At 36.9% G+C, this 24,709-nt stretch overlaps 1 protein-coding gene across 1 annotated transcript in view; it reads left to right on the plus strand.

Annotated features, from left to right (window-relative positions):
* The window catches only part of RTF1 (RTF1 homolog, Paf1/RNA polymerase II complex component), a 49,455-nt gene that overhangs the window by 12,911 nt on the left and 11,835 nt on the right, over positions 1-24,709 (plus strand). The window contains exons 2-9 of the mRNA XM_069105778.1: positions 445-555; positions 12,094-12,241; positions 13,112-13,316; positions 15,985-16,099; positions 18,452-18,563; positions 19,050-19,185; positions 20,147-20,324; positions 21,685-21,767. Of these exons, the coding sequence (XP_068961879.1) occupies positions 445-555; positions 12,094-12,241; positions 13,112-13,316; positions 15,985-16,099; positions 18,452-18,563; positions 19,050-19,185; positions 20,147-20,324; positions 21,685-21,767 (1,088 nt within the window). The remainder of the gene's footprint in view (positions 1-444; positions 556-12,093; positions 12,242-13,111; positions 13,317-15,984; positions 16,100-18,451; positions 18,564-19,049; positions 19,186-20,146; positions 20,325-21,684; positions 21,768-24,709) is intronic.

Consider the following 24,709-nt stretch of genomic DNA (forward strand, 5'->3'; position numbering starts at 1 on the left):
ATAAGGTTAACAGTTGTGGAGGTAATGGTAACTGTGCTACTTAGACCAATCAATGAGAGCAGTTTTATTGCAAAGTTTGGTCTAATAAGATGTTGATTAACGCCATTCATTAACTGTGTGATTTTCAGACAAGATAGTGACATATTTGGAATAACTTGCAACTTAGTTTCCCAACTGCTTTTTCTTTTTTAGAAATATTAGACACATAAATATAAATAGATAAGATATGTACAGATAATTTAAGAGAAACTTGATTTAGAGCATTTCTCTCCAATAATTTGAAAATCCAGGAGCTCTGGCAACATAGTTAGGTAGCAACTTCTAGGTGATATTCTTGGATTAGAAGTATTTAAATATGAATATTTCAAGTAATGCATATATTTTGCCATTTGAAGATATTTTTCTCTGTTGAACAAAGTTCATTGTTCTTTCTGTTTTATTTAGGAGCTCTTGTCCCTAGCCAAACGGAAACGTAGTGACTCTGAAGAGAAGGAGCAACCTGTTAGTCAGCCTGCAGCTTCTTCAGACTCTGAAACATCAGACAGTGATGATGAGGTAGGTTACAATGGTCATGATTCCAATGAAGTTCATTAATATTAATAGAATCGTTACTATATGAGATTCTCCTTTTTTTGGTGGTCAAGTAGTATACTCCTAAAATGGGAAGCACAGTCTTAGAAGTAGGAGAGTACTTTGGTAAAAAAAAGTTAAATGACTTGCTCATTAAGCTATTAAGCAAGGAGGAGGGATTTATACCTAAGTCCTCTGACTCCATATCCAGCAATCTTTCCAATGTAGATAACTATCATTCTTTTCTCCCGGTTAAATGTCAGCTCATCCTCATGTGGGATTATGTTGAGGTCACTGACCATCCCGGAATTCTTCCTCTGGATTTCCCAGTTTATTGGTGGCATCTGGTAATTAAGACAGTACTAGAAATATTCTGTAGAAGAGTGGCCCAAGACCCTGATAATCCTGTCCAGGATTATTCAGGCATCCATTATATCACTAAGAAATAAGTGATGAAATTTTTTTTTTTAATCATCTTTTAACTGAGTGTCCCAAATCACTTTGGAGGAAGGAGGGGATAGGATTAACTAAATGATCCTCCCTGTTTCCCCCTATAAAACCTAAAGCAGTTCTTTTTTATTAATTCATTTACTGGAAGCTCTCTTTCCTCTCTAGGCCCGAGGTATTCGTTTTTATTTCAAAAAAATTCCATTAAAACAAAGTATTTAGAGTTTGTTATAATGGGATCTTACAATCAGTCCTGTGCTTATGCAAATAAAGACTGCATTCTGAAGAGATGCAGTGTTCCAATAATTTTGAATCATTTAACAAACAAAATTGCTTTTTATAGCGATGGATGTTTCCTAAACTTAAATAAGAAATAATTATAATCTTTAAATTAGCAAAATAATCCCATCTGTTAGGAAGATAATAAGGTTTGAGAAATCAGATACCATTATATTTTAATTCTCTGATGACATTTTTTTATCTATACTTTTGTGAGACATCTTTGAAGTCTTTTTTTTTTTAAGTTATCTTTAAAAATAGAGTTTGGCAAGCTGTATTACCAAAGGGGAAGTGTAAATCCCAAGGCAGGGTCTTTATGGGAACTCTAAGGGGAACAAGGTGGAGAGTCCAGGAGGGCCTCCTAACCTACCCCACAAAGATGTTACCCTTATAGTCTTACAGCTGCCACACAAACGATGCCTTCGTATACTGTTTGTGTGCTGAGTCTCTTTATTGTCCTACTGTTCTTCGGTAGGGTGTGGAGTTTTGTCATTCCTATATGCTACAGGTGAGCCAGATAGGATAAACAACCTGCTTTGATCTCCACAAAAGCAGAAATCCTGGGGAATGAGACTTCCCTTACTTATTGAGATAGCCCTTTAGCCTTATTAGGCTCCCTCTGACTTTGCTGAGTTGTTTTTTCTAGTAAAAGTGTTGCCTGAACTAACATACAAACCACACCCTGCCCTTTATCAAATAAGCCCTGATCCCTTACCACCATTACCAGTTCTGGCTCTGTTGATTCCTAAAACACCCTCCTTGTCTTCCCATCTCTCCATTCTCTTCTCTCCCATCCCATTTAAGGCTTCAAGTTCTCATCTGGCTTAACTTTTTCCAAAATCAAGTTATTAACCATTTATCAAGGACCTACTTTGTGGCAGACTCTGTGCTAAGGATACAAGGAAAGGCAAAAACAGCTCCACTCTAGAAAACTTTATAATAGGGAAGACCACATGCGAATAACTATATGCAAGCAAGATACATAGAGTATAAATGGAAGGAAACTTCAGGGAAAGCACTAGAATTAAGGGAGATGGGGGAAGGTTTTTTTTGCAGAAAGTGGAATTTTAACTGAGACCTGAAGGAAACCAGGAGACAGAGGTAAGGAGTGAAAGTGTTCCAGACCTTGGGGGACAGCTAGTGAAAATGCATAGTTCCGAAATGGATTGACTTGTTGGAGGAACCATAGGGAGAACCATGGCCCTAGATCATAGAACATGAGAAGGGAAGATGTAAGACTTGGAACTGGAGGGGGAAGGGACCAGGTTATAAAGAGCTTTAAAAGCCAGAGGGTTTTATATTTAATAGTGGAGGAAATAGGAAGCCACTGGTGGGGGGGGGGGAGGTCAGTGAATGTGTGTGTGAGACTCAAGAGACATGCATCCTGTACCAAATCCCTATCATGTGTCACTTTTTGAAAGATTGTACCTTTGATCCAGTAGCTACTGATTTAGCAAAGCATACTTCAGAAATTGAGGATGTATCCCAATTCCTTAAGCTATAAAGTGAGAATGATAGCTCAAGAATTACTATTTTTAAAACCCTTTATAACAAGTGAGGTGCTAAGTGATTTTGTTAACACAAATTCTCTGCATCCTTGGAGACTTTCTGGGAGGGGAAGTTGCTTTTTCTGAAAGAGCCTCAAAAGATTTAGTTACCCGATTCAGGATCTTGTTTGTTCCTTTCTCCTTTTTCATCCAACAGGAGCCATGCCTTTCCATGTGGCCATGGTTGAGTCACTTAAATTCCCTGAGCTTTAGTCTCCTTATCTTTAAAATGAAGTTTGGATTAGATGAGCAGTTACTAAGGTTTCTTGCCGGAATAACAGTCTATGTACAGCAGAAACCTGGTTTCCAAAAGTGAAAGTAGACAGCTGCATACTGAAATTCTCCTTTATACCTCTCATTTGTATATTTTAACCCATCTTCAAGCCAACTTATTAAAGCAGTTAGGTTTTAAAGGGTTAATGGATGCTTTATTGTATGCTAGAGCAAGAAATCACTAGATAATGGTTAGAAAGGGCAAAGTAGAGGGAAAAGCAGGAATTGTTTAAAATTCTTTTCTTTGAGGATGAGTAGATGCAGAGGGTATCACATACCTGGTTTATTTAGGAAATGAATAAGGATATATTTCAAAAGCATTAAGGTTTTAGCACATATATATGTATATATGTATGTGTACATATATGTATATCAATATGTGTAGATAGATATTTTCAAGAAGGAAAGTTTGAGGATAATTATGAATATTGTAGTTAGAGAATGATGTTTTTATGTCTTGTTCTCTAGGCTCATTGGGATTTTTTGTTTCTTTAAACATAGATATAATTCTAAGAAATCCTGAGCCTCTTAAAATATATGAAATATTGAAATGTTATAGCACTTTGTTTTGTATATTTGATAGAAACGTTTTTTAACTAGTAAGATGAGGTCCTGGTGGTCACCACTCACTCTGTTAGGGAGTTTGCTTAACTTTTTTATGGGAAGGTTCAGTGGGGGAGTGCTTGAGAAATGACTGTGCCACAGCAAAATGTATCAAAAAAGAAATAGCATAAGCGACAAGGAGAAAAAGAACAAGTGCAGGAGGATTTACTATTATAGTAATCTATAATTAAATCTATAATCTAATTATAGTAAAAAAATAATATATATGTATATTATATATAATTTACTATTATAGCTGGAAAGAAACCTGAAGTCTTCTGGTCCAGACCCCTCCTTTTATAGAGGCCAGCAGAGAATCCAAGGAGCAGCCTGCTGATTGGTGGGCTCTAGTCCATGCTGTGCGTTGAAACCAGATTTACTTTGGCATTAAAATGCCGAACTCTTATGACAGTGGGATTGCAGACATCCAGTCTTTCTTTTAAGCTGTGGTTATTTGTCTTATGAGCCAAATAGGTAGATAAGGATCCAACCCTAGACTCCTCTTTCATACCCCTGAGACTTTCTGTTAGCTTCAACTATTTTAACTAGATAATGTTGAAAATTGAAAATACATGTAGGTTGGACTCTAGGCAAAATGGTTAAATACATCGTCTGTCTGTGTTGATTCCCTGGGCTCCCAGCACCTTATTTTAAGGTAAAATTAATGTAAAGAGAAACTTTGATGACAGAGTGCTGTAATGGAAGAGGATAGTCAGTTCTTTCTAGATGTCTTTGCTTCCTTGTGTCTTGCAGGCCCTTTCTTTTCTCTTCTCTTACTCCTTTGGTAATTTCACTTTCTGTTTCCCTCTCAATTTTACTTCTCTCAGAATGTACCTTTTCCTCCGGATTGCTCTACAGTTACTTTCCTGTCCATATCTATTCTAAGTGTCTGCTAGTAATTGTCTTTGCCCTCTGTTATTGGCCTCAAGATTTTTAGATTCAGTAAAGCTACAGTAATTTGACCTAATATGGGATAGGAGGGAGGATTGTGTGTGTGTATGTGTGTCTGTCTGCCTGCCTGTGTGTGTTGTGTTTACGAGGTTCCATCTAAAATAATGGCAATTATGAGTAAAGGAACATTATTTTTGCTTTGTTACTTATTAATAATTAACATTAATGGTAATGTTGATATAGAGCATAAAGCTATATGTAGTAGAAGAATCTTCTCAGTACTTTTAACACCTTTATACAGATTTATATTAATACATTGAAAGGAAATGCTGCTCCTAAAGACTTTTAGTATTTTCCATTCTTCTGTTTACTCAGCTTTTTTTTTTTTTGAAAGAAGTATTTACTGTAAGGTAATACCTTATTTATCCAGTTTCCATGAATGCCCAAAACATTTTTTTCAATAGCTGATACTCTTTTAAGTACCTAAATTTTTTTCGTTTCCATTGTTTCAGGAGTAAATATTGAGACTATAAAACTTTTTGTCTCAAACCTGAAATAGTTAAGAATTGTTGTACTTTCTGAGTTCTTACATCAAACTTTTTTATTTTTAACTGTCCTCTGACTGTTGTCTACTGGGATGGTTTGCTGTTTATTAGCAATGTGTCTGCCGCCCCTCAAATTTGTTGTTTCTAATCTGCTTAGAGTCTGAAGGAACAGATAATGAAGCTTGTTAAAAATTGCTTAAATGTGAATAAATAAATTCTGAGTGGGATCTCAGAGGGTCTCTCCTGAGTAAAATATATTGGCTTTTAGTAATGATAATCTAATTTGGCTCCCCATAAAATTTTTTTACTTGTTGGTTAGTATTGGAAGTCCAGGTTGCCAGATAAAGGAGGTGCTAACGTATCTAGATACTGACAAAATCCTATTACAAGTGTTTTGCATAAGGTTGCTTCATAGATCTTCTTACTTAATACTGTTACCCTTGTTACAACAAATTCTAAACTACTGTAGCATATTTATAGTCTAGACTCTGTACCAACCAGTTTAGTATTTAATGTTATACTATCCCTATCCTTTATCACTTCAATTTCATTTATATAATATTTTTTTTCTCCATCTAGGTTATAGGTGTCTTTTAAAGGCAAATATCATTACCTCTTCCCTTTCTGAGCTCTGACCTATCTCTCCCAGCTATTATTAAAACAATTATTAAATTCCTATAAGTAGAATAACTAGCAACACTACTTTCCTTACTTCCTCTATTTAGTTAATACCTTTATAGGTATTAAATAACATTTATCTATTAACTCCTTAGACCCTTCTCTAACTGACCACTCATTTCAGAGAAAGAAAAATTTTTTTAAGTACCAGTAATGAACATTAAAACCTAGAACTTGAAAGAGTAAACCCTTAGGGATAGAATTTCTTTTTAAGAGAATTTTTTAAAGGACTTTTCCATCTCCTAAGACAGAGAATTACAGTGATTGAAGTTGTCACATCTATAAGATGAGGAAGGTGCTTTGCAAAGCTTAAAGCTCTACATACATAGGAATTGTTAAAAGGTATGAATTAGATGAATATAGCTTTGTTTAAGAAATTCTACAGTATTCATAGCATGACTAATGTGGAAATATTTTTCAAGATTGTACATACATAACTTGTATCAAATTGCCTACCAGCTTAGGGGGAGGGTAGAGGGAAGGGAGGGAGAAAATTTGGAACTCATAATTTTTTTTTAAGTGAATGTTAAAATTTGTCTATACGTGTAATTGGAAGAAATAACATAGCAGTTAAAAAAAAAAGAAATTCTGCAGTACTAGGTAGGATACATGCCTTGAAAATGGAATTTTAATCTGAAATGAACTGCCATTATACACTGAAGCTGATAAACTTGAGTTTTTATCCTGGGGTAGATAGTTTGAAAATACAGGTATGGGTTGAGAGATAGATACAATCATGAAATAAATCCATAACATCTTATTAAGGGATTTTAGGGGACATTTGAGGAATGTCCTATTTAGTTATATTGTAGTAAAAGGCAGCCATGACCTCTCATACACTTCAGTCATCAGTTAGCATTTATTAAGTCCTTACTGTGTTCCGAGTATTATGCTAGCACTGGGAATAAATACAAAGACAGTAGGTACTCATGAGCACATACCAAACATTCAAAATGAATTCAGAGTAGTTCTGAGAGGGAGTACACTAGGAGTGTAGAGAGAAAAGGACCCTTTTAATTAGTGGTTGCAGGACAGGTGAATCAGCAAAGGACATTAGAAAGGAGCAGTTGAACCAAAAAAGAGCCATGGCTCAAAAACCCAGAGAAGAGCAGTATTCAGAAGGAGAAGGTGGTCAACTGTCCCCAAGTCAGATCAAGGAAGATAAGGATTTCAAAGAGGCTATTGATTTTAGTGGTTACTATGAGTGATATAATGAACTTTATGCAGAACATTTGTAATATTGGTTTGTTTCAGTATACGTTTTATCTCTTATGATTGGCATCTCCCTTTTCTTCCAGTTTTATTTGAGTTCTTCTTTTCACTTACTAATAATGCACTATTGAGTAGGCAGTCCACTTTCTGTTTCTTTCCAGGTCCTTCAGACTAAGATTGCAGTACCTCTTGCCCGGTGATAGTAAGTTCCTTTCTGGAGAGATTTCCTGTCCTCTAACCTAAGATTATCTTAGGCAACCAAAACCTTCAAAACAGTGTTAAGCCATGTGGCTTGCCTTTTCCATCAGGAGTTGAAAGGGAAGTAACCTTAATGACTAGACAGCTGTTTAGGACTATCTCATGGTGAGTTCAGGGAGCTATTTTAATGTTCCACTCCCAATCCCAATTATGCTTTTGGATTATACCGAACACCAATGGGAGGGGGTGGAGAGAAGGAAAGATTTGAGAGTGGGAAGTTGGCCTCCATAGTATGTACACCAGTTACCCTAAACTGCTGTGTCTGTCCTCTCATTTGATCCTGCAGTATACTTGACCCATCATAGCTTCTTTCTTTACTACTTTTTAAATCATAGGCAGATTCTTTGAAAAAAAATAACATACAGGGGCGGCTAGGTGGCGCAGTGAATAGAACACTGGCCCTAGAGTCAGGAGGACTTGAGTTCAAATCCAGCCTTAGACACTTAACAGTTACTAGCCATGTGACCTTGGGCAAGTCACTTAACCCCAATTGCCCTGCCTTCCCCCCTCCAAAAAAAAAAAAAAAGGCAAAACAACCCCCATATAGTAGCTGCCTCTAATTCTTCATTACCACTTATTTTTAAACCCCTTACAATTTGCCTTCCAAAACCACAGCTCTAAAACTGTTTTCTAGTGATCTTTTAAGTGCCAAACCAGTTAATCTTCTCTTCCATCCTCCTCTTCTTTCTTTTTGTACACCTTGGACTACACTATCCTTCTCTCTTGGTTTCTAGGACACTATTTTCTGCTGGTTCTACTTCTGCCTGTATAACCATTCCTTCTCATCCTTCTTTGCTAAATAATAATTATGATGATAATGATAACAGCTAGCATTTGTATCGTGTTTACCATGTACCAGGCACTGTGCTAAGTACTTTACAATTATTTTATTTGGTCCTCATGAATCTAGGTGCTATGATTCCCATTTTATACATGAAGAAACTGAGGCTTACAAAGGTTCAATGACTTGTACAAGGTCACACAGTATTTGAGGCAAGATTTGAATTCAGGTGTTCTGACTTTAGGCCTAGCATTTTATCCACTGTGCCAACTAGATCAATATCCCTCTCTTGCACTCTTAACTGTAGGTGTTTCTCAAGGCTCTATACCGAGGCCCCTTTTCTTCTTAATTTTACTCATTCAGTTACTACCCACCCCCCCATACATCTTTGCCAGGGAAATGACTCCCATATCCATATATCCAGTTATCATCTCTTGACATTTTATTTTTAATGCTACTCATTTCTAGCCAGATGTCCCATTAGCAGTTGGATCACACAATATGTCCAAAACAGAGTCATCTTTTCCCCCTAAACCCACCCTTTTCATAAACTTCCATAATTCCTCTTGGTGCTACCACCATCTTCCCATTTATATAATTCAGTCATCCTTGTACTTTATCTTCTCCACCACATTTAGTCGGTCAGTCATTGCCAAGTCACTCAGATTTTTTACTCCTGTTACTTTCTTTTAGCTTATGTGGTCATAGCCTTAATTCAGCTTTTATCACCTATTCCCTGAACTATTGAAATGACTTCCTCATTGATCTCTAATCCCCTCTTTCTAACCCTTCCACAAAGCTGCCAAAATAATCTTCTTAAGGCACAGAAATGACTGGGTAATATCACTACTCAGAAACTTTCAGTGGCTCCCAGTTTCCTCTAGGATAAATACACAGTTCATTTCACTTTGCATTCAAGGTCCTCCACAGGCTTATCTCTAACTCTTCTATTTCAGCCTTGTTTCATATTATTCCCCTTCACAAACTCTCTTCTAGCTGAATTGTAGTACTAGTTGTTACCTGATCTCTATAACTCATTTCCTGTAGTCTGTATTCTTGAATAATAACCCCCATGCTCTGGTCCACATCTTTTTCAGAATATTTATCCTTCTTTAAGGATTAGCTCAAGTGCCAACTTCTTTCATGAAGCCCTTCATGATCGTCCCATATAAAATCATAGGATTCAGAACTGGGTGGGTCCTTGTTGTTCAGTCATGTCTGACTCTTTGTGATGCTGTGGACCATAGCACACCAGTGCTGACCAGAGGGTTTTCTGGGCAAAGATACTGGAGCAGTTTGCCATTTCCTTCTCCAGTGGAGTAAGGCAAACAGTAGTTCAGTGATTTGCCCAGGGTAACACAGCTAGTAAGTGTTTGAGGCCAGATTTGAATTCAGGTCTTTCTGACTTCAGGTCTAGTACTCTATCCACTATACCACCTACCTGCTTCTTAGGATAGGTCCTTAGGTATTGTCTAGTTCAGAGGTTTGCCTTTAGTGCTTCTCAGAAAAGTTTGAGACAATGGTCAAAAGGAGTTTAATGCAAAAAAAACCCAAAACAAAACACTTGGGGGTGTGGCTAGGTGGTACAGTGAATAGAGCATCTGCCCTGAAGTCAGGAGGACCTGAGTTCAAATCTGGACTCAGACACATAACACCAGCCGCGTGACATTGGGCAAGTCACTTAACCCCAATTGCCCTGCCCTCCCCCCTCCAAAAAGCAAAATAAATAATTAAAATTTTAGTAGTGCCTTAAGCAATAAATAAATGTCCCATTTATGTTATAAATATATATATATATATTTTTTTTTTCCTCTGTGATAACAAGCATATGAATGTTTTAAGCATTACAAGTTTGCTTCTGGCACAATTCTATGTGATCATATGTACAATGATTTTGGTATTTATTCAGTGATCACATCAAACTGATTACTTCTGACCAAGTGCACCATGGTCTTGCAGTTTCTCCTCATGTATCATGAAATTGTTTCCAAACTGCCACAAAGGTTTGAAGTCAAGCACAAACTGATTTCTAATAGATTGTAAGAAGTGTGCACATAGCCTCATTTGTGCTCTGTATACTGCACCAGAGTATAAAATCCTATAATTATATAATATAAATTTTAATTTATTATTGTAGTTAATGTAAGCACTTAATGAAAGAATATTATGAGTAGTACATCAAGTAGTACATCAAGTACATATCCTGGGGATTTTCAATACATTTTTTGTTATTAAAAAGTTTCCACTGATGTAGTCCAAACTCCACCCTCATTTTACAGATGGTAAAACTGAAACCCAGAGAGCTAAAGTCTCTTGACCAAGGTCCCACAGCTAATAACTAGCAAAGCCCAGATATGAACCCAGTTTCTCTGACTTGAAATCCTAAGCTTTTTCAGATAGTAGATAGTGAACCAAAATACCTTGAGTTCGGGGACTTAGTTTTAGTTTTTGTGTTCCTGGTGCCTGGCCCATCTTAAGCACTTAAATGTTTGTAGAATTAAATTTTGAATCAACTTTGAGGTAGCAGAATAAGTGCTGGACTAGGACCCAGAATTGGGTTTTAATTATAGTTTTGTCAGTTACTGAACTTCATCAGTAAAACTCTCTGACCCTCAGTTTTTTCATCTGCAGAATGGAGATTATCCCTGCCTTTTCCTTTTAGGGTTCTTGTGAGAATTAAAAGTAATGCATATGAAAGTACTATTCAAATATAACGTTGTGGTGGTTCTGGTATTAATAGTACTAGTAGTATGGTGGTGGTAGTGCTATCCTTGGGACCTTCTTCACCAATGGATACCCAGAATATTAATATGGCAGACTTCTGTAGCTTTTTACCAGTTAAGAACCTTGCAGCCAGTCTGGAGTTGGAGGTCTCATGATTGTTCTCAGTGTACACTTGTAAAACATGTCTTATCTTTGGCAAATATATTTACACAGGGGGCGGCTAGGTGGTGCAGTGAATAGAGCACTAGCCCTGGAGTCAGGAGGACCTGAGTTCAAATGTGACCTCAGACACTTACTAGCTGTGTGACCTTGGGCAAGTCACTTAACCCCAATTGCCTTGCCTCTCCCCCTCCAAAAAAAAAAACCATATAAACAGCAGGGGCTGCTTGTAGGAATGCTTCGTGAAAGCTGTTCCCCCTCGCTTTCCCAGGCTGATCCTGGGCCATCCCTATTCAATAACACTCTTCTTATCCAGTCCTTTGTATTGCGGGTTCAGGTACAAGCTGCACACTTCCTAATTTTCAAAAAAATTTCACTCTCACTTTACTCATGTTTGCTGTCTTCTTTTGGGTTATGTGCTCTCGGATTAACAATATAAGAGAATGTGTTAAAGGCACAAACCGTCTAGGCAGTTTATTTCAAGATGGCTGTGACTTCTCCTAATATTCCCTCCATAATGAGAAGAGAAGAGCTTCCTTTCACAGCCCTGTCCTAGATTCTCCAGTTTCTCCACGTTGGCTGCTATTGAATTTTTGTTTCACTTCAAGTTAGCAAACCTTTATCATATTACTTCAATTTGAGCACTCTCTGGTACAGCCAACTTGTTACTGCTCACACATGACACTCCATTTGCCTTCACATATGCTGTCCCCTGTGCCTAGAATGCACTTGCTTCTCAGCCCTTTCTCTTAGAACCCCTAGTTTCCTTCAAAATTCAGCTCAGATACCATCTTCTACACAAGACCTTTTCTGATATCTCTCTCCTCTCTTCTCCTTCCTCTTTGCCTCTCTTCTCGGCTTTTCCCCAGCTTCCCTCGCAAAATTACCTTTTATTTAAAATATATTATGCATATTTATGTACATCATGTCTCCCCCAAAACACTGTCAGCTTCTTGAGGGAAGGGATTGTTTCATTTCTTTTTCTTGCATCCCTAGGGTCTAACACAGTGTTTGGCACACAGTAGGTACTTAATTCATGCTTCATTCTCTTGGTATAAACTACACATTTTTCTTCCTCCTTTGAAAATTTGAATCCCTCTGCCATTTTTTCCCCTTCTCCTTGCAGTGGACAGTTGGAGGCTCAAAAAATAAGAAAAAAGGAAAAACTGGGAAGATAGAGAAGAAGGGAACCATGAAAAAACAGACAAACAAAGCTGCTTCCTCAGGTAGCTCCGACAAAGACAGCTCGGCTGAGAGTTCAGCCCCCGAAGAAGGTAAGACAGGATCCTGTCTCCTCCTCTTGACAGTGCTACAGTTGATGAGACTGGACAATCTATATATAGAGTAAGACTTTATCTGTAATTTGTTAGGTTTGCCATGTCTTGTCATTTGCAGATGCTGAGAAAGTTATGTTAGCTGTGTTCCTTTTCTTGAATACTGAAGACATGACAGAGAGGAAAAGTCCTTAAGTGACACACAACATACACACAATAACTTTTAGAAATTCTTTCTTGTAAAGCCAATTCCAGGAATCAGTTGCTATAACTAGATCTTAATATGAAATTTCTTAGCTAGAATAATAAATTTAAAATTTCCTTCGAAATAACTTTGTGACTTATTATTGACCTGGGCACAGACTTCAACTTGATAAATTGCTTTTAATTTGTGCCTTTTTAAATATCTACACATTAGTTAATTAGATTCTCTCTTCCTTTTCCATGCCACTCTTCTCATCTTGTTCTGGTTTATCGTCTTTTTTTTTTTCTTCTCTTTTTGGAGGGGCAGTTGGGGCTAAGTGACTTGCCCAAGGTCACATGGCCAGTTTTGTGTTAAATGTCTGAGGCCAGATTTGAACTCAGGTCCTCCTGACTCCATGGCTGGTGCTCTATTCACTGCACCACCTAGCCACCCCAGTGTTGTAGCATCTTTTAACTATGGTTCATTGAGAACCCAGTTTTTTTCTCCTGTCTTTAAACTTTCTATCCTATTTTTTCAATGAGCCAATGGTGTTAGGGCTGTAAATCATTTTTATTTTGGATAGTAATAGACTAAAGGACAGCAAGTGGACATTCTATACAGTATGTGTGGTTTCATCAACTTCATTCAAGTATATTATACTGTTAACATCTAGGATTTCATTTCAGGTGAAGTGTCTGACTCAGACAGTAACAGTTCCTCCTCCAGCTCAGATTCGGATTCTTCCTCTGAGGATGAGGAATTCCATGATGGATATGGAGAAGACCTCATGGGAGATGAAGAAGATAGGGCCCGTTTAGAACAAATGACAGAGAAGGAAAGGGAACAGGAACTGTTTAACAGGATAGAAAAAAGAGAGGTGCTGAAGAGAAGGTAAAAGCTATGGTTTTATGTCCTTTCTTTTCTTTTTTTTTTCCCTCTCTTCCCCCTCCCATCAAACCCTACCTCCAGGTAGAAACTAGTCTTGGAACATGTGACTGTAACAATAAAGCATTTAGACTGTATACTAGCTATACTTTGAATGTTAGCTATATCTCATAGGTTAGATATTTTCTGGAACCTTATCTAACTTTCTTAGCCATGTCTCTGGGAGGAAAGTATATTATAGTATCTTTGCTTTGTTCCTTATCTTCCCTTCTGCTTTTCCTCTATTACAAATAATGTTCATAAAGATTGTTATACAGAAAACCTGTCTTCTGCTTCGAACAGAAATTGGTGGATATATTTAATTTGCTAAAGAAAATCATGAGAAAATTATAAAATATGTCTTAATTTTCAGCTATCAAAAAACTTTAAAATCTAGAACTTACGAAGTGAATATGCAGGCAAGCACATCAATATATCTGGGAATCTGCTTGCCTTTGTGGCATTTAACAATTTTATCATTGACTTTGAGTGAAGATATAGATGGCATGCTTATCAGATTTACAGATATCACAAATAACCAACCAGGAGTTGGTCTACCAATCCACACAAATGATCCATGGATAGATTTCAAGAGGTTTGTTAAGTTATATGGGAAAAAAAATACATCTTTAATTTTCAGTAATCTCTAACTGAAATTTAGCATTTCCTTCAATTGTGAATATATGTAACAAGTTTTCTGAGAAGGGGTCCATAGACTTCACTAGACTGTTAAAAGGGATCTATGACACAAAAAAGGTGAAGAACCCTTGCTTTAGAGGGGATACCTAATGTGACAGAAGACGGTGTCTGAAATGATCTTGACAGAGTATTAGACTGAATTTATCATGGTGAGGTTTAATAGGAATAGATGCAAAATTGTTCACTTGGGTTCGAAAAATCAACTTCAGGTACAAACTAGGGGAGACTCGACTAGAAAGTAACATTTCAGTCAAGAATGAACTGGGTGGGGCAGGCCTTTAGTGAAATACAAGTTCAGTATAGCAGCCGAAAAAGGCTAATATGTTCATAAGTTGCATTGAGAGACATAGTGTCCAAGACTAAGGAAATGATCCCTCTCTACAAGTTAGACCCCACCTACTGTGTTGTGTTTAGTTATGGGCACTACATCTTTAGGAAGGATATTGACAAGCTGGAAAATATCCAGAGAAGGGTACCAAGGATGATGAAGGGCCTTAAGACCATGCTATATGAGAATCTGTTGACATGATTAGGGATGTTTAACCCAGAAAAAAAGAAGAGAGGACTATTATAGCTGTCTGGGAGTAAAAGAGAAAAATGCAGATTTTAAACTTGATGTGAGAGAAAACTTCCTATCAGGGCCGTCAAAAAATGTAATAACTCTCAGGAAATGGTAGTAATTTGCAAGCAAAGGTTAGATGAAAATGTCAGGTTTGTTGTGGAAGAGATTTGTGTTCACGAACTACATGGACTGGTGAGGTCTTTTCCACCTTAGAGATTTCTTGAAATTATTTTTAAATGAGCAAAACTTTTTTCACAGCTGTTTGGTTTTACAGATTGGCCTTTGAAGTGCTTGCGTTTTAGGTTATAAATGTATTCTTTCCCAAAATTTAGGGGTTAAGCCCTGATGCTTAGGTTTGGTAGTTCCCTTATTGTTTATCTCTAGAATAGCTGACTGCTCTCCTGGCCCACTCTTTAGTGTGTTTAAGAGCCAGGATGAAATATTTTTCATGTTAATTTAAAATTGATTAGCAGCAAATGCTTATTAGTTGATTCCATGTCCCCATTTTTAAATTTGAAAGTATTATCTCCTAGCAGGATTTTAAGGCAAGGCAAGACTAGATGTAGGTCTGGTCGTAGTAATAATGGGATCATAGGTTTACAATAAATGTAAGAGACTTTTTTTTTTTTAAAGCAATTGGGGTTAAGTAACTTGCTCAAGGTTACACGGCCAGGTGTTTCTGGGTGGGTGCTAAGTGTCTGAGCCCGGGATTCGATCTCCAAGTCTTCTCAACACTGGAGCCGGTGCTCTTACTCGCTGTGCTACCTGGCCGCCCCTGTAAGAGACTTTAGAGATCATTTAATTCATTTTGCAGATGAGGAAACTAAAGCCTAGAGGAGGTAAGGAATTTGCCTGGGATTTTCAATATTGCTTCTTATATAGTAACATCCTTGTCAGTTCCATTGGGTTGAAACTGGGAAGAACTGGGTATTAGAAAAATCTGAAGACAAGCACTTCTAGTTTCAGGTTGTTTTGTTCTGTTTACTGAGATTTTTCTCCTTATTCCTTAAGTGACTTTTTTTTTTAGTACGGCCCCCTTATTCACTAATTTGGGTAGAGTATAGGTATTTGAAATCCTTTTTCCAAAGGCCAGATCACTCATTATTATCTCCCATATCAAAATTTGCATTTCAGTTCATAAATGTTTCATTAGCCTTTATTTATATTTCATAGATTTTTTTTTTTAAAACAGTTGGGGTTAAGTAACTTGCTCAAGGTTACACGGCCAGGTGTTTCTGGGTGGGTGCTAAGTATCTGAGCCCAGATTTGATCCCAGGTCATCCAGACACTGGGGCCGGTGCTCTTACTCACTGCACCACCTGGCCTCCCCTTATTTCATAGATTCTTAAAAATGTTTTAATATCTTTTTACCAGGTTTGAGATTAAGAAAAAATTAAAAACAGCCAAGAAAAAAGAAAAGAAAGAAAAAAAGAAAAAACAAGAAGAAGAACAAGAGAAGAAAAAACTCACACAGATTCAAGAATCCCAGGTAGGAAATTCATGCACCCTCTATGTCCTCCAAAAGAGCGTTTGTATTATTATGTAAAGACAGTTGCTGAGAAATTTCTATTCAGTAAGATTAATGTTGTGCTTGTGGTATTGGATCTGTTAAAGTATTTTACACCAGTTCTGTCTTGAGTTTTATTCAACTCTGGAGATGTTTTTTTTTTCTCATTCCCATACAGTATTAGTTTTGACTTTGGAATTGTCCTTTAGGATTTCCTAGGATAAATCTAGGGCTTGGGAAAGTATCAACTTTTTATTTTGGCCTTTCCTCAGAGTAAGAAGGTATAAATTTTTCCCTACTTAACTTGAAAGATTTTTGTTATTCTGGCTTAATGACAAAAAATCAGGAGTCAGCAGACTACAACTTGTGAGACAAATCTAGCCTACTACCTTTTTTAATATGGCCTGAAAACTAAAAATGCTTTTACATTTTTAAGTAAAGTTTTATTGGAACACAGCCACACTCACTCATTGGTTTATAGTCTGTGGTTGCTGTTTCACTACAATGGCAGAGTTAAGTAGTTGTGACAGATTTTATGTGGGGTTTTCATTGTATCACACTGTTGCTCAGTGCACTACAAATCCAAGTGACACAGTTATAACTCAACTGTGGTTCAATGCCATGAGTATTGTCATTCCATGACATTTTAATTACTCAGTCATATCCATCATGTCAAAACAAGAAAAGAAACAGGGAGGAAAAAAGCTTTATTATTGTTTTTTTAAGCATAGGGCCAAGATTGACACTTATATGAATGAGAAGAACCACCCTCAGTCACTATCATTGAACCCTTACTGGCTTTGGAAATTAGTTTTTGCTTCAGACTTCATGATGTGTCTTAATGAATTTAATCTAAAATTTAATGGCAAAACAGAACAGTTACCCTTTCTCCATTGGTACATTCTCCATCATGGTGTCAGTATATTGTGGATTAGCATAAGAAATTAAATGGGAATTTGGGGAATATTGCGGAAGCTCCACATGACACATGAAGGCCAACAGATGACACAGAAAAAAATTTTAGAAACTCAGAAATGCATAAAATAAATGTATGTGTGATATTGTACAGTATCAACATGTGTAATCTTTTACTACAATAAGTATTCAGACTTCTTCTCTGGCACAAAGGAAAGGCCAAAAGTTTTTACATGGAATTTCCAGATTGTGGGGGCACTGCACCTCTAATCCCTGTGATGTGGAAGGGATAATTCTAACACATGTAAAATTTTTATTGAGGTAAAGTCAGTTCTATAAGAACTAATATTTGAATCAAAAGCAGTGTCAAGCTACTTTATACATGTCCCCTGCTGGTCAAAAGCTAAAACAAGAACAAACTTCATTCCCACACAGATTATCAATGACTATATTTTCTGAGTTCAAATTACAGTTCTAGCAGCAGTTTTTGGACCTAAATGCAAGTGCAAAAGAAATTTCCACATTTCAAAGTCTTTTTAACTGGGTAACTGAGGATCTTTTACCCAACTTTCAGTTGGAAGTTATTAATCTCAAACATAATGACTTGATAAAAGGCAAATAGCAAGAAAATAGCATTCTATAAATGCCTTTCAAACGGTGGATATGCTCTGTTAAAATCATAAGCTTTTGGGTTGATATCAGCAATACCTGTCTCTGTGGAGAGAGAGATTTTAAAAGTTGAGGTATATAAAATCTTGTTACAGATCAGCATTGGCAGATGGACTTTTGCAATCAATTTTTATGATAGGGAATGCTAACTTTGAAACACAATTAAGTCAAAGGTTACCCCAAATAAATAATTCTGTCGTCATTAGTACACCAGTATTACCAAAAATTGTACATTACTATAATAATCATTATTATTACATTTTAATTTTGTTAATAAAACTCTGGGAATTTGTTTTATCTCATTATACAGGTACCTGTGTAATATCCTCAGTTTTGCCTCTTGGCCCTCAGAGCCTAAAATATTTACTTTTGGCCCTTTACACATTGACCTCTGACATAGATCCATTTTTATATTCACTACAAAAGTCTATATTTAACATTATCAACACTCAGCAAGTCACAACTAAGCTAGTTTTCTGACTCAAGTTTCTGTTTCATTCTGGAAGCTGTTTAGAAATCAGGAACACAAAAGTTGCTTGTGAAACAGAAATCTTTATTACTCTTCCTTGTTTGTCTATTTAGAGATGTGCTTTCCATTCAGATAAATCTTAAATTAAAAAAAATAATAATAAACTCAATATGATTTAAAGTAAAGGAATGTGATTGATGCTATATATGTGGAAATTATCCAGTGAGCTGCTAATTTAAAAGCAAGAGACATTATACATATTCATCCCATCAATCTCCTAGGTCATGTCCCATAACAAGGAGCGACGTTCCAAGCGGGATGAAAAACTAGACAAAAAGTCTCAGGCCATGGAAGAACTGAAAGCAGAGAGAGAAAAACGGAAGAATAGAACAGGTGAGACAGAGTCAGTGATGACTTTGAGCCTGACCTGATTTTGTGTAGGGATGGCATCTTTATGACTGTTCCATCAGGGCATCATTCTCAAGTCTAGGTAATTTCCCTATTTCAGTTCCCCTAGACCCCAAATGAGAGTATGCTCTTGAGACTCGTGAAATGTTTTGCCTTAACTGATCTCTTGGTCAATTTCAAGTGTCTTGAGTCGGAGAACATCAGTATGAGATGATTAGCTTATACTGTGGTACACAGAGACTTCTTTTCTAGACATTAATTAATGTAGATAGTCCTCAGTGCTTAGTACAATACCATGGGATTCTTGCATCATATCCTGAGATAACAGAATCTGCCTCTTTAATTGTGACATGCTGACCAAAACAGACATCTCCACTCCCTTCCCCACTATGATTTTCTTGTAAAAATGGATGATATTTCAGCCTTTGGTGTCATTGAGAACCAAGCCAAAGATTCTCTTTTTCTTTTCAGCTGAGCTGCTTGCCAAAAAACAGCCATTAAAAACAAGTGAAGTCTACTCTGATGATGAAGAGGAGGAAGAGGATGATAAATCCAGTGAGAAGACCGATCGCTCATCTAGGACAACATCATCTGATGAAGAAGAGGAGTGAGTGGGCAGTATCTTAGTTTGATGGGCTTTAGTCAAGTATGTCCGATCATGAGGAAGACCCAGGAGTTTCCCAGTGTTGTGAAAAATCCCTCTTTAACCTGTGAACTTACTGTTATTACACCTGAGCTGAGGGTCTGCCTCTAGTCCTGGCTAACATACCAAGCCACTTTGTCATCTGGCTACTAGTAGATAAAATAACAGATTCGGAATGATTTCAACAAGTTTCTGTACTTTGCCCGAGTCTTATCAGATCATCAGCTGTTTTAGAACAACCTGCTTTTTCTCTTGTTTTACTAGGGAGCCCCCACTGGTGCAATAAGTGACAGTGACAACTTGTCCTTTCTTTACAGCTCCTAGTTAGTGATCATTTTCCTAAAACATACATTTTTGCAAATAATTGCCAGTTTTTTTGGTGAGGTTAATCTTGAGTGTACATTCTGTTAAGTTGAATTTATCTGTTATAGCACCTTTCTTCTTCTATGCACTTAACATATAATAGTTTGCATTACAAGATTTATGTCCTATCTTATCTCCATTATTCGGTGATGAATTCCTTGAGGGCAAGGACTTTGCCTGTTTCAGTCCTAATTTCCAATGTGTAGCAGGATGACTCAGTGGATAGAGCACTGCACTTGGAGGCCGGAAGACCAGAGTTCAAATCCAGTCTCAGACACTCACTAGCTATATGACCCCAGCTGGGCAAGTCACTTAATCTCTGCCTGCCTCATTTTCCTCATCTGTAAAATGAGGATGATAATAAAAGTCACCTCATAATGGTACTGATAATATTTATAAAGCACTTTGCCAAACTTAAAAGCATTATGTCAGTGCAAGTTAGCTATTAAAATTAACATAGTATTTTACACATAATAGGAACTTTTTTGTTTAAATTTAAGGAATTTTTATAATGCATGATCATAATGAATATTTTTATCCAATACTCCTTTATCCATCCCAGAAAGGAAGAGGTCCCTCCAAAGTCACAGCCAGTTTCTCTACCTGAAGAGTTGAACCGAGTGCGGTTATCACGGCACAAGCTAGAACGATGGTGTCACATGCCTTTCTTTGCTAAGACAGTCACAGGATGTTTTGTACGGATTGGCATTGGGAACCACAACAGTAAACCTGTCTATCGGGTGAGCATTTGTTTTCTTGGCTCCATAGGGTCGAGAAGCAATACTACAACATTGGAAATGGATAGGGTTTTTTTTTTTCTTGAAGAAAGTTGGGACATGTGCAGTGGATTAAGATGCTGATTGGAGTTGGTTGGTGACAAGTGGTATCCACATCACACAAAGGCTTTTATTTCCTTCTAGACCAAATATAGGAAATGAATTGTTTGTATTTGAATAAAGAACTGTGCAGTATTATCCCAGAGACTGCTCTTTTTGTTCAGTACTCAAAAACTACTGGATCAGAAACTGTTGCTACATTTGTGCCTTAGTTGGGATGGGTAATTTTATCCTTCTGTTGTAATCATAAACTAGGTTTCAGAATTGTTGTAGGCTGCAATGCCTTATGTTCCCTTCTACTGCTTGGCCTTACAGGTGAGCACAGTAGAAGAAATTGGCTTTAGATTTATCCATAAACTACAATAATAAAAAAAATTGAGTACCCAAGAGAAATTCCATAAAGACATCTCTTGCTTCTTTAACCCGTGTAGTTCTTGAGGAAATTTCTTTCTGCTAGCTTAGGTGCCACATAAGACTCTTAGAACCCAGGGATAATTTCTTTAGCTTTTTTGTCCTCAGGGCAAGGAGGAGGTATGTCAGAAATGAGCAATGAGGATTTTGTCCATCTGGAAGGAAAAATAGATTTTTTTCTTACACAAAAGCACTTAGAGGAACAGTGTGCCTTAATGTCTAGAGGTCTGACTTAGGAGTTAAGAAGACATGGGTTCAGGACTGGCCTTTAACATCTACTAACCTATCACTACCCCAGTCATCTCTCTGAAAATGAAATTTTAGATGGTTTGCCAGTCTGCATTAGTGGAGGGAATTTCTATATAGGGAGCTTCCTATAAAAATGAAATCATAGGTCTAGACTCCTTAAAAAATAAAATAATGAAAAATTTCCATATAATATAGATCAGGTTTCTGAGGCCCCAATTGAATCCCATCAGTAAAATAAAAATCACATTAGATCTGAAATATGTTGGCATAATTAGATACATTTCTCTTAAGTTTGTTTTCTATTCATAATAATTGAGAGATCCAACTCCATTATATTCCTGTCAGAATGGAGTCAAGTATCTATACTTTCTTAGGTATACTCTAGAAAAATTAGATATATTTTTTTAAATTTATTTTTTTTAAAGCAATTGGGGTTAAGTAACTTGCTCAAGGTTACACTGCCAGTTATTTCTGGGTATGGTGCTAAGTATCTGAGCTCGGATTCGATCCCTAGGTCATCCCAACACTGGGGCTGGTGCTCTTACTCGCTGTGCTACCTGGCCGCTCCAGATATATGTTTTTGACTGGTGTTTCCTTTTTTTAGGTTGCTGAAATCACTGGTGTTGTGGAGACAGCTAAGGTTTACCAGCTGGGTGGTACCAGGACAAACAAAGGATTACAGTTGAGGTAAGAAAACAGGATTCTTAAGGATTTTATTTCCTTTGTCATTTGTTTTGTTCTTCCTGTTTAATGTTGGGGGTTAGAATTCAAGAGAGAATAGTGGATAGTATTCATACAGGCACACACTCATATGGGTGTGGTAGACAACTTCTAATTTTCCTTGTCTACCTTTCTGTAGAGGTACATGAGTAATTGCTTATTCACAACTAGGGAAACTGAGGCATAGAGAAAACTTGACCCATGATGACACAGCAAATCATTAGTTAAGATTAGAAGTAACCCTTCCATTGCTTAGCTCAAAGTCTCAATGTGTTTTTGTCTTGATTCCCCTTCTGCCTAGAAAGAACTAATGTAGAGTAGGGTGAAAGAAATATAGACTAAGGAAAATGGTGGATTAATCCATGATTAAAAGAGTTAAAACTATTCATCCATGTTCCCCTTGTTAAAAAAATCAGCAGAGGGGCAGCTAGGTGACGCAGTGAATAGAGCACCAGCCCTGGAGTCAGGAGGTCCTGAGTTCAAATTCGGCCTCAGACACTTAACACTTACTAGCCGTGTGACCTTGGGCAAGTCACTTAACCCCAATTGCCCTTCCAAAAAAAAAGGGAAAAAAAGCAGAAGTGCTGAAAAGAAACATTTGCTAAAATCTTTTATAAGAAAATTAAAGCTCACCAAAAATATATTTAGTAGACCAAAAGAAAGCTTTTGATATTTTTTAAAATTATTGTTTAAGAGAGTAGAAAAGATGTCAGAAGTGACACTGAGTATTAGTATCAGAATAGCTTCAGCAGATCCTGAGAAAGATACTCAAATGGATAATGCAATGAAAGAATTAAGAGAAGAATCCAGCTTATCCAAAGTTAATGATGAAAGGAATTAAAAGAAGTGGATCCAGTTAAGAATCTTAGCAAGAGAACTTGGCATTTTCATTGGGTATTCCTAAAAATCATAGGAAATTATGAAGTGGAAGAGAAAAACAAGCTTAGAAAATAACTCATCCAGCAAAAGATTTAGAAGCAGTGCAGAGAGCAATTAAATATTTGAGAGGCAGATCCATGAAAGGGAATGTAAGAATTCTTGGTGTTCCAGAAGTTTTTTTAAAGAAAATATTATTAGGAAAAATTTCCCAGAACTATTAAAAAAAATTATACTGTGTAAATATATACTTTCCAAAACTCATGAGGAGAAATTAAAATTGAACTTGTCCAAAGTGCATTGTCCTGAAACTTGAATATAGGCAAATGATTCACTGCATATCAGAAAGGATCCATCAAGATCTCACCAAAGTTTTCTTCAAAAAGCAGAAAATAGTGAAGCATTCCTAAAATCAGGAAGTGTGGGATTTGATACTGAGATCATCTTCCCAGAACATTTAATATTCATCCTCTTTGAAGGTAGAAGACATACAGGCAGTCCAAAAGGACTCCCAATGGGGCAGCTAGGTGGCGCAGTGAGTAGAGCGTTGGTCCCGGAGTCAGGAGGACCTGAGTTCGGTTCCGGTCACAGACACTTAACCACCCACACAAAAATACTAGCCATGTAACCTTGGGCAAGTTACTTAACCCCAGTTGCCCTCCAGAAAGCAAAAAAAAAAAAAAACAACAACCAAAAGGACTCCCAAGAATTCATGAACAAAAATTCATACTTTGGGTAAAAGATCTGGTTTAGGGGCGGCGAGGTGGCTCAGCAAGTAAAGAGCACCGGCTCCAGTGTCGGGATGACCTGGGGATCAAATCTGGGCTCAGATACTTAGCACCACACCCAGAAATAACTGGCCGTGTAACCTTGAGCAAGTTACTTAAACCCGATTGCTTTAAAAAAAAAAAAATCTGGTTTGGAGATATAAGTACTTGGAACTGTTGATCTTTAATATTGATTTTTATTTTTATTTGTCGATATTGATATTTTTAAATAATTAAATATCTATTTTAAATTTTAAATATTTGAATATCAATATTATTAATATTGATAATATTGGTATTTAAAAGTCTTAATGCAAGAATTTTCATGGTAAAAAAGTTGTTAAAAATATTGTTTTGTTTTCTGAATTACAGTTGGACTTTAGAAGGAGAAAAATTTACAGAAAGGCTCAAGGAAATGAAATATTTGAGAATATAAGGAGAAGTATGTTTCAGATAAAGGGAAAGGGCAGGAAGAAAGGGTGGAGAAAATGAAGTAGCATGTTGGTAATCTTCAGCTGTAAATCCTGTCTTTGACCAGATAGGTTTGGTTTTGAACACAGCATCCAATAAAAGAAATGTGTTTAGTTTTATAGAGTTTGGTTTGCCTATAGAAATAGAAAAATGAAAATTTATAATAGAAAATGAGTCAAGTCTAAGCATTATAATGCAAATGGGTAAACAGTAATATCGAAGGGTACATACAGGATTATTTGACAGTTTAAAATGATGACTTTAACCGAGGCATTTTGTAATTCAGTATTCAGTAGTCTAGGCTGGGCCATCCTCAAGGCATTTCCCTGTTAGTTTTAGATTCTACATCATAACACAATGAGACACTTATAGGACATCCAGCTGTTAACAAGAGGAGATTACTTAGTCCTAGCAAGAGAAAGATATCCAAGGATGGGAAGGTGGTTTTGAGGACACCTCAGTTGGTTCAGCAGAGCCTAGCTCCTTGGCCCCAGTTGCTCATCAGAGAATTTCTGGAGCTTCTTTGTACTTGCCATCAACAGCTTTAGCCTCTAGTCCCTTGGGCCAGCCAAGACAATGTGGTGGTCTCAGTACTCTTTAAAGCCTAATTTGGATGAGGGATGGGGAGGGGAACAGTGTTAGGATATTATTCCTGTTGCATTAGGCTCTTTATAAATGAGAAAAATGAGTATTACATGTCAAGTTCTACATTATGCACCCAAAGAAGTATTTCAACACTTGAATTAATCTGGGTTTTTGTTAATGTAGAAGGACCACCCCTCTGCCTCCCCCCCC

The sequence above is a fragment of the Petaurus breviceps genome, unplaced genomic scaffold, assembly GCF_028583685.1.
Source record: "Petaurus breviceps papuanus isolate PSGF00001 unplaced genomic scaffold, PetGlider_PUasm1.0 77, whole genome shotgun sequence".
NCBI lineage: Eukaryota > Metazoa > Chordata > Mammalia > Diprotodontia > Petauridae > Petaurus > Petaurus breviceps.